This window comes from Canis lupus, chromosome 18 (genome assembly GCF_011100685.1).
Source record: "Canis lupus familiaris isolate Mischka breed German Shepherd chromosome 18, alternate assembly UU_Cfam_GSD_1.0, whole genome shotgun sequence".
NCBI lineage: Eukaryota > Metazoa > Chordata > Mammalia > Carnivora > Canidae > Canis > Canis lupus.
In genome coordinates this window covers 12,285,355-12,303,749 of record NC_049239.1, presented here as the reverse complement: position 1 = coordinate 12,303,749, position 18,395 = coordinate 12,285,355, and the positions used below count along the sequence as shown (strand labels likewise).

The 18,395-nt window shown below is 39.9% G+C and overlaps 1 protein-coding gene across 3 annotated transcripts in view; it reads left to right on the top strand.

The window, feature by feature from the left end:
• NME8 (NME/NM23 family member 8) overlaps positions 1-18,395 on the top strand; it is a 49,821-nt gene that overhangs the window by 20,904 nt on the left and 10,522 nt on the right. For 2 of the 3 annotated variants that reach the window (XM_038562680.1, XM_038562681.1), the window contains exons 9-13: positions 1,898-1,990; positions 3,484-3,668; positions 11,423-11,598; positions 15,763-15,907; positions 16,728-16,835. In XM_038562680.1, the coding sequence (XP_038418608.1) occupies positions 1,898-1,990; positions 3,484-3,668; positions 11,423-11,598; positions 15,763-15,907; positions 16,728-16,835 (707 nt within the window). The remainder of the gene's footprint in view (positions 1-1,897; positions 1,991-3,483; positions 3,669-11,422; positions 11,599-15,762; positions 15,908-16,727; positions 16,836-18,395) is intronic. The other variant, XM_038562682.1, reaches the window with a different exon arrangement.

Genomic DNA, 18,395 nt, shown 5'->3' with positions numbered 1-18,395 from the left:
AACATAGCAACAGTAAATTGAAATTCGAAAGAATTTTGTTTGGGGAATAGAGGAGGTCACTGAGGAGGAGCTACCTCAAGGGGTTGGTCTTCTCTTGATGAACTTCCCATTATGCCCTCTTTCTTTAGCTACTGCAGCATTATCACTGAAAGTCAAAGATCCGTGATCTTGGGTTGTATGGTCTCTTTCATTTGTTCACTGATTTAATAATATTACTCTCTAAAGATAGCACTTTTCTTCCAGATTTTGATGTGTATGAAAGGGGGGCGGCATCAAACTGTACCCCCATCCTCCATACATAAATTACTTATACTTCATAAAGTTTAAAAAAGTAATATCACATATTTACATGGTTTTACTCTTCCTTATTCAAGTAGGTTTAAATGGCTAGGACATTAAAGATTTTCAAAATTATATGGTTTTTTTAGTTCTTTTAGTTGTGGCATTACTTTGAATTATGAGTTCATCACCATTTTTTTTTTTTTTTTGGTTTTGTTTTGATATAGTAAATAACATGTCAGAGATGTAAATTATGAATATTCCTAAATACTTCACCTCTCTGGAATATGGTAAAGGGCTACATATAAAAAAAAAAAACAGGACAAAAAAACTAGAGAATGTTTTGAATGGAAAAAAAAAAGGACACACTACATTTTTCAATTATAGTAATGGAAAAGTTACCAAGTTTAAATATTGCTTGGATTTTACTTTCTGCTGTCAGGCCCTAAGCAAGGTAACAAAGACATGATCTGAGTATTTAGAAATTATTCAAATTGGACTATCGGTTAGGTGAGGGTTCAGAGAGATTTAAGTACTGCTTTTCCATATCAAAAGACCAAGGGAACCAGTAAGGTATTTACTTTCATAATAGAAGCAGAAGGTACCTGGTGCTAGATACTCCCACCAAACAATGTAATTACTGGGTTGCTTTGAACCCAGATTATACTTCTATTTCGTTTAATACCTCATTAGACTTGTCATATTTGCTTCAAAACTCTTACATTTTACTATACTTGAGTGACATGCAAACTGAATTTGTCATTAAAGTTTTTTTTTAAGACAAAGCTTGGCAAAATCTCAAATTCGATATTTCCCCGTAATTTGGATAGTTTTGTTTTGTTTTTGATTTTCCTATAAAGTGTAAAATATACTAGATTATGAGTTATAGCCTTAACAAAGGAAAGACTTCTATTTTTTATTTTATTTCATTTTATTTTTTTAAAAAGATTTTATTTATTTATTCATGAGAGACACAAAGACACAGACAGAGGGAGAAGCAGGCTCCATGCAGGGAGCACGATGTGGGACTCAATCCCAGGACCCCAGGAGCGCTCCCTGAGCCGAAGGCAGACACCTGACCACTGAGCCACTCAGGTGTCCCTATTTTTTATTTTTTAAATTTAATTTTTACACTTAAATGTAATTAATTTTTAATTTAAATTCAATTGATTGAAAAGCCTTTTAAAAAATAATGTCAAACCAATTTTGAAGTAGATGGTTAAAAGTGCTTATAGATTTATGTTTTTACGAATGATTCAAGAAAACATGATTCTTCCCTTGGAATTTAGGTAATTATTTAGTTTAAATTATTAATTAGTTATTATTTAAATGACTTGCCCCACATTTTGGGGTAAGTCATTTAAATAACAGAAATTCTGTGGAGTCTCTGGTTCAAGCCTTGCAAACTTACATACCAGGAGGCATGCAAAGGGCCTTCTCTGTTTATGTATTTTTGAGCCTCTTCAAACCTACTGCCCTATGGATCCTTTTTTGAGGTCTTCAGCTGAAATGCGTTCAAATCCAGGTGGTTTTTTAGACGCAAGGAACAAATGTCCTTGACTTGTTTTACATGTTGTCCTGTGGTGCATCTGGATCTGACCTTACTCTCTACATGAAGATTATCGAGGCAGGGTACGTCTTGGAAATTGAGGACAAGAGAGTGCTCACAGAACAACAAGCAAGGGAGTTCTATAGTCGCAAAGCGGAGGAGGTAAGAAAGTCAAAAGCAAACAAACAAAAAAAGCCACTGTGTTTTCAGATACTGTGGATTCCTCTAAGTTTTGACCTCTTATTTTAGTAAAGCAACTGAATAAGTCTGACCATCCAAATGACATCCCATTGTCCCCATTGGTGTCCATATTATGGTAAGGCCAAGGAAGCCAATGACGGAGAAGTCTTTGGTAGAAACAGTGGCAGCTGAGCAACAGCAGATGGTCCGATTATACTTTGTTGGAGTGAAGACCTGTTTGAAATGAGCATCCAGTCCTTTCCTAGAGATTTTTATCCCAGGTTGAAGGCTCCTTGTCATAAACCTCACAGGGAAGCCTTAATCCTTTCACTACCTAAAGGCCTAAGTCTTAGGCTATTTTCTCTTTTGCCCCAGGGGAGTTTAAGAAAGGCAGTGCTGTGTATTGGAAAGTGCAGTGGCTTGGGGGTTAGAGGACATTGCTTCTGGAAATGTGCTGTTCAGCCTAGTGGCCATCAGCCACATGTGGCCATTTGAATTTAAATTAATGAAAATCGAATCAATTAAGAAATTCAGAGTCTCAGGTTGCACTGGCCACATTTCAAGTGCTCAGTAGCTGCATGTGGCTACACGTATTGGAGAGCACAGAAGAATGTGTTTGTAATCAGAGAAAGTTCTAGTAGATAGCACTTTGTCACCTGGCTGTGATGCTCCAAACCACCTCTCCTGGCCCCAGGGAAAGGTTGGACCAGCTGCCTCAGCAACACGTGGGAACTTTTGAGACAATCCGATTTCAAAGACCATCCTCAACCGACTGAGTTATGAACTCAGATTGGGCTTTCCAAATTGTGTGTGTGTGTTTTTTTTTTAAGATCTTATTTATTTATTCATGAGAGACACATGCACACACACAGAAAGAGAGAGAGAGAGAGAGAGGCAGAGACACAGGCAGAGGGAGAAGCAGGCTCCATGCAGGGAGCCCGATGTGGGACTCGAAACCAGGCCTCCAGAATCATGCCCTGGGCTGAAGGTGACACTAAACCACTGAGCCACCCGGGCTGCCCTCCAAATCGTGTTTTAGCAAGCCCATCTGATGATTTGGAAGCATCCTGAAGCTTGAGAATGGTAATTAGACCATCTTTAAGATCAATCCCTGTTATTTGTGAACTTCCATCCTTCAAAGATGTGTTTGTTAAGAGGGGGCTTACATGGGACACCTAGGGGGCTCAGCAGTTGAGCGTCTGCTTCGGCTCGGGGTGTGATCATGGGGTCCCGGGATCGAATCTCACATCGGGCTTCCTACATGGGGCCTGCTTCTCCCTCTGCTGGCGTCTCTGCCTCTCTCTTTGCCTCTCATGAATAAACAAATACAATCTTAAAAAAAAAGAGGGGGCTTACAGAGATAACACTCCATTGCCTAGTGATTGGGAAGGGAGTGACATTGCTTGAGTTGGGGAGTGGCTGTCTTTTTCGTCTATCCATTTCAGAAGTAAGCAGTTTATCATCTTATTTTGTAGCCTGACTTTCAAGATTTTGTCCTTTTTATGACAAGTGGAGTAAGCCATATTCTAGTTATATCTCAAGGAGATGAAGAACAGCCTGACCTGAAGGAAACTGAACCCGATCCTGAGATGGAAGCTAAAGAAGCAGATGAGGATCACCATGAGGAGGTCAGGACTCCAGTAAAAAAGAAGCACGACAGGTAGCTCGAAACCAGGAAACTTACAATTATATGTTGTATAGTAGGCAATGAAGTGTAATATCCAAATATCTCAAAATCTAAGAGTACACATTTAAAAAATGATTTTACTTATTTGAGAGAGAAATAGAGATCACAAGTGGGGGGAAGGGCAGAGGGAGAGGGAGAGACAGGCTCCCTGCTCAGCCCATACCATGTTATCTGTTTGCATGTCTGTCTCCTTTATCAGCCTGTGTGTTAAGAACTCAAAGGTCAGAGTCGTTTACCTTTGCTTTCCAGTCATTCTATAGAAGAGGAAGGTGTGGTTCTATTAGCTACGTTATCCAGAGTCATAGAATTAGTTAATGGCAGTAACTAATTACTCACTCATTCATTCACTCTGTTATGTATCCTTCCATTTATCTAGTATTTATTAAAGTTCTACTATGTGCCAAGCCCTGGGAATACAAAGATGGCAGGAAATGAAATGACCTCTAAACTCCTTTTCTGTTCCAAATCTTTATGACTAAGTGAAGATGTTAGTTCCTACCTCCTATAATCTCGTGTATTTCTCTGTCCATACAAAGTGTCTCTTCTATTCTTGGTAATCTCTTTATCTCTACACATGTCATAGCTATAGAGAGTAAGTTTTTCTTTTGTAAAACTCTCATTTAAATTGTAGATAATAGGTACAATTCCTAAAATAATCCTTAAAAAGATTTCTGGGATCAGAGCAGTCTGAATTCTATACCTTTACTGTCTACTCTTTTCTGCCTCTCTAGAATCAAAGGGAACCTGTGCTAATAAGCATCTGGACATAGGTGAGACCAGAGTTCTGGTGGTCCAGAACTAGAGACAAGGGGAAGGTGGTGTGGTGCTTTCTCCACAGACACCTTGGGGAGTGCCTGAGCTCAGTCACAGGAGACAAGAACCTGGGGACAGCCGTTGGTCTTGGGAAGAACAAACATAGACTTGTGACTCCCCAGGGCCAGGTTCATACTGGACTTCACTGGGCCTTCCTGACCCCCACAAAAGCCCAACATGGAGTTGAGCAGGATTACCAAAATTGCCTGCCTTTGAGGACCAGATCTATAAGGGCTCTTATCATTTGTTCCCACAGGGGAATGATAGCCTGCTTCCTTGTAGCCTAGAGGCCATTTTTGCCTTCCAGTTCTAGGGTTTCTAACACCTAATGTTCCAAAACCCAGATGCGAGCCCCAGTAGATCAACCAAGAAAAATGACTGTACAACTAAGGGAGCCTAGTGGTCAAAGAAAGGAAGATCAACACAAAAGTCAAAACATAAATCTAGTGAAAAAGAACTGCTAGGGCTGGAAAAATCTTTAAATAAAATAGTAGTAGTAGTAGTAATAATAATGCTTGAGATTCAAGTGCTACATAAAAAGAGATTTTCAAATTTGAACTATAAAATAAATTGTGATCTGAACTGTAAATTCAGAAGAATTGGAGAGTGTGATAGTTATTTGAGACTCGAATTAATAACTTGGCAAATCAGATGAAAGAAATAGCTCAAAGTACAGAAATAAAATGAGACAGATGTTATGAAAGCAAGACTTTAAGCGATGTCGAGAATATACTGAGGAAACCATCGTGCTAGTAAGAGAAATTACATACAGAGAAGAAATTACATACATCCATTCAGATGAACAAGCTAGAATTCAACAAAGAATAGAGAACAAGATTCCCTGAAATGAGGAAATACATACATCTAGTTGAAAGGGCTTAGTGGCCCAGCCTCGACCAATGCAGAAAAATACAGATACAGAATATCCTGGGGGAAAAACAACAACAACACCACTATATGCCATTGAAAAAAGAAAGAACAGACAGTGATGTGCTCAGTATGTTTGAAACCCCAAGTAGAAAAAAAAAAAAAAAGAAAAAGAAAGAAACCCAAGTAGATAATTTTCTTAGTACCCCTCTCCTCTATATGATAATATTATGTTTAGTACTAATTATTGAGCAAGACAAATAATAATGGCCAGAAAAAAAAACATAAAATAAATAAATAAAAAACATAAATAGTGAAAATTATCCTTTAGGAAATTTTGTGTCTATATGAACATATAAGCAAAAAAAAATAGAGTATTGTAATACCAAAAAAGAAACAAGCAACAGGTTAATACTGCTCAATTATATTAATGTGTTTTCTTAGAAAGGAAAAAACTCCATAAATATATGAATAGTACATGTTTATATAGCATGTATTAGTATATATTCGTATAGTATATATTACTATATGCTAATATGTATATATTAGTCTACCACAGGAATAAAGAGCAAATTTTGTTTGTAAGCCTTAAGATTTGAAGATTTCTCAATGACATCCTGAAAATTGGTCTTTACTGACAGCCCTTTCAGCCCAGGAACCCAGGCCCTTTGTTCTGATAAAACCACCTTTTTTTGAACCGAAGCCATCTCAAGAATTCTTTCTTGGCCATCCACTCTGAGTCCATCACTTCAACCCATACCAAAAGCAAGAAGAAAAGCTACGAGCTAAGGTATTTCATGCCTGGGGTTTGTAGGAAGGAGATAACTGTCGCTATTCGCATGACCCCTCTGACTGTCCTTATGGGGTAGCGTGCAGGCGTTTTCAGCGAGGATGCTGTATTTACGGAGACCGCTGCAGAGATGAACACGGCAAGCCAGTGAAACAGGAAGAAGTGCCTGCTGCGGATCTAACTGCAAAATCATCCCTTGCTCCTTCCTCAAGTCTCTCATTGGCAGCTGGACCAGTTGTTGAAATGAATATGGGCGAAGCCAAGTCCAGAAATTCAAACTCTGCAACTGTCGGCGCAGGCTCAGAAGACTGGGTGAATGCCATTGAGCTTGTGCCTGGCAGCCTTACTGTGGCTGTCCTGCCCCTTCCTGGACAGGAGCACCCCCACAGGGCTCAGCAACCAAGGAAGAATTAGAGAAAGAGCAGACAGCAACAGGAACAAAGAAGCAGCTGTGGCCCTCTGCTGCAGGGGGAGAGTGCCCGTACAGGGAGAACCGTGTGTATCTCCACGGAGACTCATGTGACCGGTGTGGGCTGCGGGTCCTCCATCTGATGGATGCTGCCCAGAGATCACAACATAGAAGATCTTGCAGTGAGGCCCACGGGAAGGACGTGGAGCTCTCATCTGCTGTCCGGCACAGCAAGGACGTGGTGTGTGGGATCTGCATGGAGGTGGTCTATGAGAAAGCCAACCCCAGTGAGTGTCACTTTGGGATTGTCACCAACTGCAACCCCACTTACTGTCTCAAGTGTATTCGCAAGTGGAGGAGTGCTAAGCAATTGGAGAGCGAGATCATAAAGTCCTGCCCCCAATGCCGGATCCCATTTAACTGTCATTCCAAGTGAGTACTGGGTGGAGGAGAAAGAAGAGAAGCAGAAACTCAATCAGAGATACAAGGAGGCAATGAGCATAAAGGAGTGCAGGTATTTTGTTGAAATCATGGGAGCTGCCCATTTGGAGGCAACTATTTTTACAAGCATGCATACCCTGATGGCTGTAGAGAGGAGCCGCAGAGACTAAGGGAACATCAAGCAGGCACTGGGCCCAACGAAGGAACCACTTCTGGGAGCTCATTGAGGAAGGAGAGAACAGCAACCCCTCTGACAATGAAGGAGAGGAGGTTGTCACCTTTGAGCTGGGTGAGATGTTGCTTATGCTTTTGGCTACAGGTGGGGACGACAACCGGACAGACTCTGAAGACCAGGGGGACCTATTTCATGATGAGCTGGAAGATTTTTATGACTTGGATCTTTGCGTGGTGTGTGAACTGGTCTGCTGAGCCTCAGATGGTTGCCTGTCCCCTGTGCTGGTGTGGAAGTGCCCGTGTCTCTCCTAGGCAGGCCTAGCAACTCCAGGTGCTGTCATGATCATTTTTTTTTTAAAGATTTATTTATTTATTCATTCAGAGAGAGCAAGAGAGAGGCAGAGACACAGGCAGAGGGAGAAGCAGGCCCCATGCAGGGAGCCCAATGTGGGACTCGATCCCGGGTCTCCAGGATCACACCCCAGGCTGCAGGTGGCACTAAACCGCTGCAACACTGGGGCTGCCCTGTTGTGATCATTTTTACCCAGGGCCTGTCTTAATCCCTCACCTTCCCCCCAAGGGGTGTGTCGTTTTTCTCTGTAAAAAAAAAAATTACAAAAATAAATCTTAAAGCTTGTTGTTTTTGTAACATGAAAAAAAAAAAAAAAGGATCTTTATTGTATGTTAAATGGAGATACATAAAATTCCTGTTTCACAGAAAATTCCAGAAGATATTGTGTTCTCGCCAATATCTTTGTTATTTTAGAATTGATTCTTTTTTTTTTTTTATTTTATTTATGATAGTCACACAGAGAGAGAGAGAGAGAGGCAGAGACACAGGCAGAGGGAGAAGCAGGCTCCATGCACTGGGAGCCCGATGTGGGATTCGATCCCGGGTCTCCAGGATCACGCCCTGGGCCAAAGGCAGGCGCCAAACCACTACACCACCCAGGGATCCCCTTTAGAATTGATTCTTACATGCAGAGTACCAGCTAGAGTACACTGTTTATTAAAGATAAGTAATAAAAATAAGCGAACCTGAAGCCTACACGTATATTGTTAAAATTTAACACTCACCACAGGAATTATTTAGAATGTAGACAAAAGATTTTTTTTCAAGGAGGAGTGATTTACCACGAACATTGTTTAGAATCGCTGGTGCATGGTGATGCTAAGAAAAACAGCCCAGCTTTTAGCTTAAAATTGGTTTAAAATTTGTTAGAGACAGTGCTTCCCCCAGTGACTTGCACTTTAGGTGGTCCCCTTCCACCAACTGCATATTTGGCAGCAACTGGAGACCAAGTTTGTTAAAAGGGAAAAATCTCTGAGCGACATGGGACTTGCCATCAGATCACTGAGAGAAACAGCACCCCACCCCACCCCATCTTAATGAAACCAGGATATCCTTTACCTGGAGAAGCAAAGGGAGATGCTCAGGGCATTCTTGGGGATATATCACTTGAAAAATGTTTGAGGGAAGACTTAAACAAAAAATGGAAAGAGCACTTTGATATAAGGGAGAAAATGTTCTCCTCAGAGAGGAGAAAGGGAAGCTGACATGAAGAAGGAACACAGTATTTTTCGGGTTCTTTTTCAAGTTTACAGAAGTGGGGATGGATGTTAGAGAAATATAGTGTGTCAGAATGTATGAAAAATTTGGAACATATATGTTTGCTTACGGAAGAAGGTAAAAGGGTGAACATCAGTGTAGTGGATAAGTAAAAGGGAACCTCTATATTCACAAGGGAAAAACTCGGAACGGATAGCAACTTGCTCAGACCAGCCAAATAAGGGAAAGAAAAAAAAGAAGAAACTGTAATTTATTATTTTTTAAAGATTTGTTTATTTGAGAGAAAGAAAGCATGAAAGAGAGAGAGAAATCATGAGCAGGAGGGAGGTACAGAGGGAGAAGCAGGCTCCCCGCTGAGCAGGGAGCCAGATGTGAGGCTCAATCCCAGGGCCCTGGGATCATGACCTGAGCTGAAGGCAGACACTTAACAGACTGAGCCCCTCAGGCACCCAAGAAAGTACAATTTAGAGTAAATAGTATATGTAAAGTAAGATGGAAGGAAGGTAGTTAAGTTTATGGCTATTATACTAAATATGAAAAGGTTATCTCATTAAATACAGAGATTACAAGGTTAAGGTTAAAAAAAAAGCTACATTAAAAACCATTATAGTAATAATCGATGCAGACAAGAATTATCAATGGGTACTACAACCATTGCATGGAAAAATAAATAGTGTCCTCATAGATATATTATTATTTACACAATGGAAATAGTCTTCAGTGGAGAATACAGGAAGATACCACTTTATTATTTTTTTACTCTTAGTTTTTAAAGATTTTATCTATTTACTCATAAGAGACCCACAGAGAGAGGCAGAGACACAGGCAGAGGGAGAAGCAGGCTCCCTGTGGGGAGACCCATGCAGGACTCCATTCCAGGACCCCAGGATCACGCCCTGAGCCAAAGGCAGAGACACTCAACCACTGAGCCACCCGGGTGCCCCAGGAAGATACCACGTTAACCACATTAATACCATCGACAATGGGAAAAACTTACATCATGTACATCATATTGTGGTGTATGAAGGACACAGCATCACTTATATAATATTCCTGCCAAAGATCCAAATCCTATTAAGTAATAGGAAACTACTGGTCCACCCAATAGTTTGAAACCATCTTAAATGGGGGAATCCCTGGGTGGCTCAGTGGTTTAGTGCTTGCCTTCGGCCCAGGGCGTGATCCTGGGGTCCTGGGATCGAGTCCTGCATGGGGCTCCCTGCATGGAGCCTGCTTCTCCCTCTGCCTGTGTCTCTGTCTCTGTCTCTCTGTCTCTCTCTCTCTGGTCTATCATGAATAAATAAATAAAATCTTTAAAAAAAAACATCCTAAATGAAGAACAGTCTACAAAACAGCTAACTTGGACTCTTTAAAAATGTCAGTATCATGAAAGATGAAAAGGCTGAGGCATTGTTAGAGATTAAAGGAGACCAGAGAGATAGGACAGTTACAGGCAATGTATGCTCCAGGATTTAAGAATTTAATATTAATGGGACAGTATTGTAAGATTGGTAAAATTTGAATATGAACTATTTATGAGACAATAGTTTTATATCAGTGTAAACTGTCCTAAATTTTTTTTTAAAAGGTTTTATTTATTTATTCATGAGAGACACAGGGAGAGAGGCAGAGACACAGGCAGAGGGAGAAGCAGGCTCCCTGCATGGAGCCCGATGTGGGACTCGATCCCAGGACCCCGGGATCATGACCCTGAGCCAAAGGCAGACTAAATAAATCTTTTAAAAGTGCTAAATTTAATAAAGGAGGATATGATGTCAAAAGCAACATTTATGAAGAAGGTACAGTAGTCTAAAAGTGCCCTGGTATAATTATATATACAGTATAGATATACATAGCCTTAAATCCCACAATACATTATTTTGCAAAGAAAACCTTAATGCATTTTTAAAAATTAAGATGTCATCATGTGCATTTGATGATTATGATCTAATAAAATTGGAAATAAGCAATAAAGAGGTAACCAAACTATCTTATGTATTTGAGAATATATCATATACTCTTACATAACACTTGACTCAAAAACAACCTTAAAAGGAAAAGTAGAAACTACCAGGAAAACTTTACATAAAAAAAAAAAGGAAGTTTTTTTTGTTTTTTTTGTTTTTGTTTTTTTTTTAAAGAGAGAGAGGGAGGGACAAAGGGAGGAGAGAGAATCTTAAGTAGGCTCCACACCCAGCCAGGAGCCTGACATGGGGCTCGATCTCCGAACTCTGGGATCATGACCTGAGCAGGAATCAAGAGTCAGACGCTTAGCCGACTGAGTCACCCAGGCATCCCAAGAAAAACACTTTTAAAAAATAATTAATTAATTAAACATTTTATTATTTATTTTTTTAATTAAACATTTTATTAAGAAAACATTTTTTAGCCGTATTTTATGTTGATCTTCATTATCCTCTCATGAAGTCAAACACACATGCTTTCACGTAGTTGATCCTTGGATTGGTTCAACAAAAAGTTGAATTAAAACATAACTCTTAGATTTGATAGAAAGATACAACTTATCTTTACATGACATTCAGTTGTTATTTGTTTTATTGAACCACAAAATATTTGTGAACTTGTTACCACTTTCAATTTTCGGACATGGTTATCAAGTTCCAGTGTATGATAATCTTAAATTATATATTGGATTTCTACAGTTTACAGGAATATCTGGAAAGACAACATGTATCTCAGTTTTGTGATATTGAAGAGAATCTAACTGATACTAATCATTTCATTGATATCTTATTTCCTGATTTTAAAAATATGAAAAACCTCAAATTAGAGAAGACCCTGGCATTCCTTCGACCGAGGCTCTTTCAAGAAAAGAGAGGTAAGGAATAAATATAAATAAACTCTAGTATAATTACATTAAAAGTTGTTATTTTAAAATTTAACATTAGAGGAAAAAAACACCTATTTCAGAAGATTAAAATGAAGGGCGCCTGGCTGGCTCAGTCAGTGGTGGAGTGTGTGACTCTTGATCTTGGGGTCGTGAGTTTGAGCCCCATGTTAGGAAATAGAGCTTACTTAAAAAAAAAAATGAGAAAAAACATAAATAAAGTGCCTGGCACCTAGAGGGTGCTAGTTATTCTTAACCTTTGCCCATATTCACATGGCAGACAGTGACGGAACAAGAATACAGACCTTAAATTTGTATTATTGATTCTTTTTTATAGTTAGTATATGGAAATGCAATCGATATTTGTATATTGACCTTATATACTTTGTTTTTTTTTTTTTTTTTTTTTTTTTTTGACCTTATATTCTTTGACATGCTGAACACACTTCGTTCTAAAAGGTTTGGTGTAGTTTCCTTGGGATTTTTATGCAGACCGGAGTTTCTCAACTTCAGACCTACTTACATTTGGGACTAGGTAATTCTGTGTTGAAAGAGGCTGTATCTGGGGTGCCTGGGTGGCGCAGTCAGTTAAGCAACTGACTCTTGATTTCGACTTAGAGCATGATCTCAGGGTTTTGAGATCGAGCTCCGTGATGGGCTGTGTGCTTACAATTCTTTCTCTCCGTTTCCCTTGTGCCCCCTCCCCCTCAAAAAAGAGGCAGTATTATGCACATTGCAAAATGTTCATAACATTCTTGGCCTCTACCCACTATGCCAGTAGCATCCTCCCCACCCTCAGTGTGAGACCAGAAATATCTCCAGACGTTGTCTGATGCACCCTTGCAGGACGAAATGCCAGGATGAGAGCTGGTGATAAGACAATAATATCATCTTAATTGAACCTTAATTCAGTTTTACCTCTTTCTTTCAAATTGGTATGGATTTTATTTCTTCTGCTTGCCTTACTGAACTAGTTAGAACTTCCTGTATGATGCTGATTAGGAGAGGTGACATGGTTACTTTGTTCTTGACCTCACAGCAAAAGCATTCAGTCTTTTACCAGTAAGTACAATATTAGCACTATAGACCTTTATCTACTTTTATTTTTTTTAATTTTAATTTTTTAAAAGATTTTGTTTATTTATTCATGAGAGACACAGAGAGGCAGAGACACAGGCAGAGGGAGAAGCAGGCTCCTTACAGGGAGCCCAATAGGGGACTCGATCCCCAGACCTGGGATCACGACCTGAGCCAAAGACAAACTCTCAACCGCTGAGCCACCCAGGCGTCCCAACCCTTACCTACTTTTAAAAATGTCCACCTATTTCTAGTTTGGGAAGGTGTTTTTTAAGTTTTTTAAAAATCATGAATAGATATTGTATTTTCTCATCTTTTTTTTTCTGTATCTACTGATACGATTATATTTTATAGGCTTGAGTTTGATAATATGGCAATTTCTTTGATTTTTGAGTATTGGACCATCCTTCAGATAAGCTACATTTGGTTGTATATTTACATATAGCTGGGTTTGATTTTTTAATATTTTGTTGCCTTTTGTGTCTATAATCATCAGAAATATTTGTTGTATTCTTTTCGTTGTAATGTCTTTCTCTGGTTTTGGTGTCAGGGCAATGCAGGCCTTATAAAATGAGATGAGAAGTAGTCACTCTTATTTCCCTGAAGAGGTAGTGTAAAATTCATATTACATCTTTCTGAAATATTTATTAGAATTTACCAGTGAAACTACCTGGGCCTGAAGTTTTCTTCTAAGGAATTTTTTTAAGGTTTTATTTATTTATTTGTGAGAGACACAGAGAGAGGCAGAGACATAGGCAGAGGGAGAAGCAGGCTCCCTGCAGGGAGCCTGATGTAGGACTCGATCCCAGGACCCCAGGATCACCACCTGGGCTGAAGGCAGACACTCAACACCAAGCCATCCAGGTGCCCCTCTGTTGACTTCTTAATTATATGTATTTTGTCCATTTCTTTTTTTTTTTTTTGTCCATTTCTTTTAGTGGTGTGCTATGGGTTAAAATATATATGCCTAACTTTTTTTTTTTTTAAGATTTTATTTATTTATTCATGAGAGACACAGAGAGAGAGGCGGAGACACAGAGGGAGAAGCAGGCTCCATGCAGGGGAGCCTGATGGGGACTCCAGGATCTCGCCCTGGGCTGAAGGTGGCACTAAACTGCTGAGCCACCAGGGCTGCCCTATATGCCTAACTTAAAACTCTTTCAGGTTAATATTTTACCACTTCACCTTATAGCCCCACACATCCTTTCCCCTTTTCCCTACCTATTGTAGTCACCATGTCTAATACAGGTACATGTATCAAGTGCTCCACCAAACCATATTGTAATTTTTTGCTTTTCAACAGTGATGAATTTTTTAAAAACTGAAGAGGCGTCCCCTTTTATACTTTTTAAAAGAGCAGATCTGCTGGCAACAAACTCAGTTATTTTCCTTTCATCAAATAATGTCTTTACGGCCTCCTGGGTGGCTCAGTGGTTGAGCGCCTGTCTTCAGCCCAGGGCATGATCCCGGGGTCCCAGGATCGAGTCCCACATCAGGCTCCCCGCAGGGAGCCTGCTTCTCCCTCTGCCTGTGTCTCTGCCTCTCTCTCTGTGTCTCTCATGAATAAATAAATAAAATCTTTAAGAAAAAAATAATGTCTTTATTTTCATTCGTGAAGGATATTGTACTGATAGAGAATTCTGGTTTGCCACTTTTTCCTTTAATACTCTAAAAATGTTGTGCCACTGCCTTCTGGATTTATTAGTATCTCATTAAAAATCCAGAGTCATTTAAAGCCTTTTTCCCCTTGTATGTCATGTACCTTCCTATTTGTTTATTTATTTGAGGGGGTTGCTTTCAAGGTTTTTTTCTTACCTTTGGTTTTGTGCAATTTTGTTTCTATGAGTATCTTTTTTTTTTTTTAAGATTTTATTTGAGAGAGAGAGATAGAGAACACGAGCAGGGGGAGGGGCAGAGGGAGAGAGAGAAGCAGACACCTTGATGAGCAGGGAGCCCAGTGTGGGGCTCCATCCCAGGACCCTGGGATCATGTCTGAGCCAAAGGGAGATGCATATCTGACTGAGCCACCCAGGTGCCCCAGTATCCTTTTTTTTTTTTATTAAGATTTATTGTATTTATTGGAGAGAGAGAGAGAGAGAGAGAGAGAGAGAGCAAGCATGAGTGGGAGGGGCAGAGGCAGAGGGAGAGAGAATCTCAAGCAGACTCTACCTTGTGCATGGAGCCTGATGCAGGGCTTTATCCCAGGACGAAGATCACCACCTGAGCTGGAAAACGAGAGTCAGACACTCAACCAACTCTGCTACCCAGGCATCCCTGAGTATACTTTGCTTTAAGTTTATCTTTGAGTTTGCGGTTCCTTGAGCTTCTTGAATCCATAAATTAATATCCTTCACCAGATTTGAGGAATTTCCCACCATTATTTCTTTATTCCTCCTGTGCCAACTCTTTCTCCACTCTGTCTGGGATTCCAAAAATATAAGTGTTAGATATTTTGACATAGTTTCCCAGATTCCCAAGGCTTTGGCCACTTTTATTTATTTTATTATTTTATTATTTATTTTATTGTTTATTTATTTATTTATTTTTAAATATTTTATTTATTTATTCATGAGAGACACACACACACACACAGAGGCAGAGACACAGGCAGAGGGAGAAGCAGGCTCCATGCAGGGAGCCCGACGTGGGACTCGATCCCGGGTCTCCAGGATCAGGCCCTGGGCTGAAGGCAGCGCTAAACCGCTGAGCCACCTGGGCTGTATGCAGTTCAATTGGATCATTTCAATTGTGTTAGCTGTAAAACGGAATTCTGTGATTTCCTTGTTGACATTCAGCCCATCCAGTGAATATTTTATTTCAGTTGTAATGTTTTCCAGTTTTATACACCTTGCATGTGTATGATTCTTGTGTAATGGAAAATTGGAAAGAGAATTATAAATCATAATTTGTATGTTAATAATATTACTCACCTTAAAATCTAGTAAGCTATTTTTGCAAACGTCTAAATTTCAAATGAGGATGAAGTGCTATTATATGCCTTCATAATAAAACATTCTCTATGGTATGTATAGCCAATAACCTATTGATTTAACACTTTTTATGTGACTTTTTATTTAGAGCATGTTTTGAAGATTATTGAAGATGAGGGCTTTAAAATACTGATGCAAAGACAAATTATATTATCAGAAGAAGAAGCACAAACACTGTGCAGAGAATATGAAAATGAGGATTATTTTGAAAATGTTATAGAACAAATGACCAGGTAAAGTTGATTTCGGGCTTTGAAGACACAGTCTGATTTAGTCTTGAATCATTTAAATCTTCTTTTGACCCTGCCCTGGTCGTGTTGCTGCACCTCTCAGTTCTGTAAACATATGCTGAATCTACTTCTTTGCCAATCTCACTCCTATCTCAATTCTCTGCTCAACTGCCCATCTTCTCTCATCCTCCTGGAATGTTACTGGAGCAATAGCAAGGCCCCGGTGAAGTTACTGGAGTCCATCAAGTCTAATGCCAGAAATCGAAGGTGTATAGCATTAAATGCAAGCAGAGAACATACTGACTCTCAGGGGTTTTGGTAATCCTGAAGATCACTAGTCCTAGGAAAAGAATGAGATACTAGAACTCTGTCAGAAGTTATTTCTAGAAGAATAAGTGAAATAGCCGTGACACCAAGGGTATATAAGTTAGCTGGAATCTGGAATCATCCTTTTGTAAGATGTTCGGTGTACTCTTGAGAGAATACCAGTGGAAATTCACCTTAGACTCTTTTTTTTTTTTTTTTTTTAAGATTTTATCTATTTATTCATGAGAGACACAGAGAGAAAGAGGCAGAGACAGAGGCAGAGGGAGGAGTGGGCTCCATGCAGGGAGCCCGATGTGGGACTTGATCCCGGGTCTCCAGGATCACACCCTGGGCGGAAGGCAGATGTTCAACTGATGAGCTGCCCAGGCATCCCTCATCTTGATAAAAGGATGATCTTGACATATTTTTAGTCTATTTAACAAATCTACTTATATTATGTATATGGATTTAGCTACTGAGTCATAACTTTTTGTTGTTGTTCTTGTTGTTCTAACAGTGGTCCATCTCTAGCCCTTGTTTTATTAAGAGACTGTGGTTTACAACACTGGAAAAACTTAATTGGGCCAAGTAGTGTTGAAAAAGCCAAGGAACATCTGCCAGAGAGGTAGGATTCATATCACAGATCCCAAACTTTTTTCACAGTTGACATTTTAATTTCTTTTTGGATGCAGATACAGGAACCACAGCTCTAGTCTAAGGGAGGCTCTTAGGAAAACTACTTTTCCTAATTATGACCAGAGGTCCAGCCCAGTGGCAGCTGAGTAAGGCCAAGGCTTTGCAGAAGAAGGTTGTGGGATGCTTGGTGTGGGGCTGGGAAGTTACTGGTGGGTGCCCAGCCACAAGGCCATCTCTTAGCCTTGGTAGGAATTGATTCAGGAGAAGAAAAGCCCTCCCTTCAAATGGGCAAGAACAGAGATGCTCTATTGGATACAGCAAGCTTGACATACATGTGGGTATAATAAATAGCAGTACTAATGAAGTATCACATAGAAACACTGAAATGTTTTCTTTGGGGTAGAATAATCTGGAATCTGATTTGTTCTGCATGGACATATTTTACCCTTTACTTAGCCCTACAATTATTATAAAGGATAAGAGAGGTTGGACAGTCTGTGAGTAGTATGAGCCGCATGCCATGGAACCTCTTAATGAAGTGTAGCATAGAATGCAAGGCATGCCATCTGAGAGATGGGAATTCCTGTTGACACAAGGCCTATGCTTATAGCCATACTGTTCTAGAATTATGGTTTCAAATGTGAAGATAGCAGTACAGACACATTTTCTCCAGGTGAAGGCACTCAGTGACTGCCCCTCTCTACCTCACTATTACAGTGAGGATTCCAACCAGGGCCTTTATGATCCCTATGTTAGTACAAGTTCACAGCTAGTCTTGACTGTTATTTTTTTTTATTGGTTCCTCCCTTTCTAGTTTCCTTAGCTCTACTCAGTTCTTTAGGGTTGCTTTTGAAATAACTCAGCAGAGCTGTGAGGGAAGCTCCCCTTCCCTGCACTCGGGTATCAGATTCTGCACTGCGTTGCTTAATCCGAAATATGGTCACTTTGCAGAAGGGAGAAGCACAGCAACCCCTCATTCATCACCTACTCCCTCTATCCCATCCTTCCCCTCACATACATACTTTCCCCAATAATTATGTCCAATAGCGCCACAGAGGGGCTGCTTGGTGATACCATAGGCTCTTTTCATCATTCATTGTGCAAATCCTCCACTCCTGGTAATCACAGGCTCCAAGGGTATTGGGCTCCAAGGGACTTCAAATCAGGGATGTGAGAACTGCCAAAGGTCAAGTGGGAAGGTCAAATTGGATAAAGCAAAAAAAGGAAATTTGAATGCATCGCCAAAAGCAAAGAGGTAAGAAGACGGTGTAAGGACAGAAGCCAAGTGAAGTCAGTTTATTAATAGGAAAGGATGTTATTCACTATGACTGAATTTTGTGTGTTGGCAGTTCAGGACTATGTGTAAAGGGTAGAAAATGAAATGAGCAGAGAGTAATCCTCTACTGAAATATATGTAGATAACGAGACAGGAAAAAGGGCAACTGAAAAAAAAAAAACATCAAGGAACAGCAATTGATTTAGGTATATGCATTCATCTATTGCAGAGGAAGCAGAACCAGGATAAACTGCCTGACCCAGGGGCACTGGG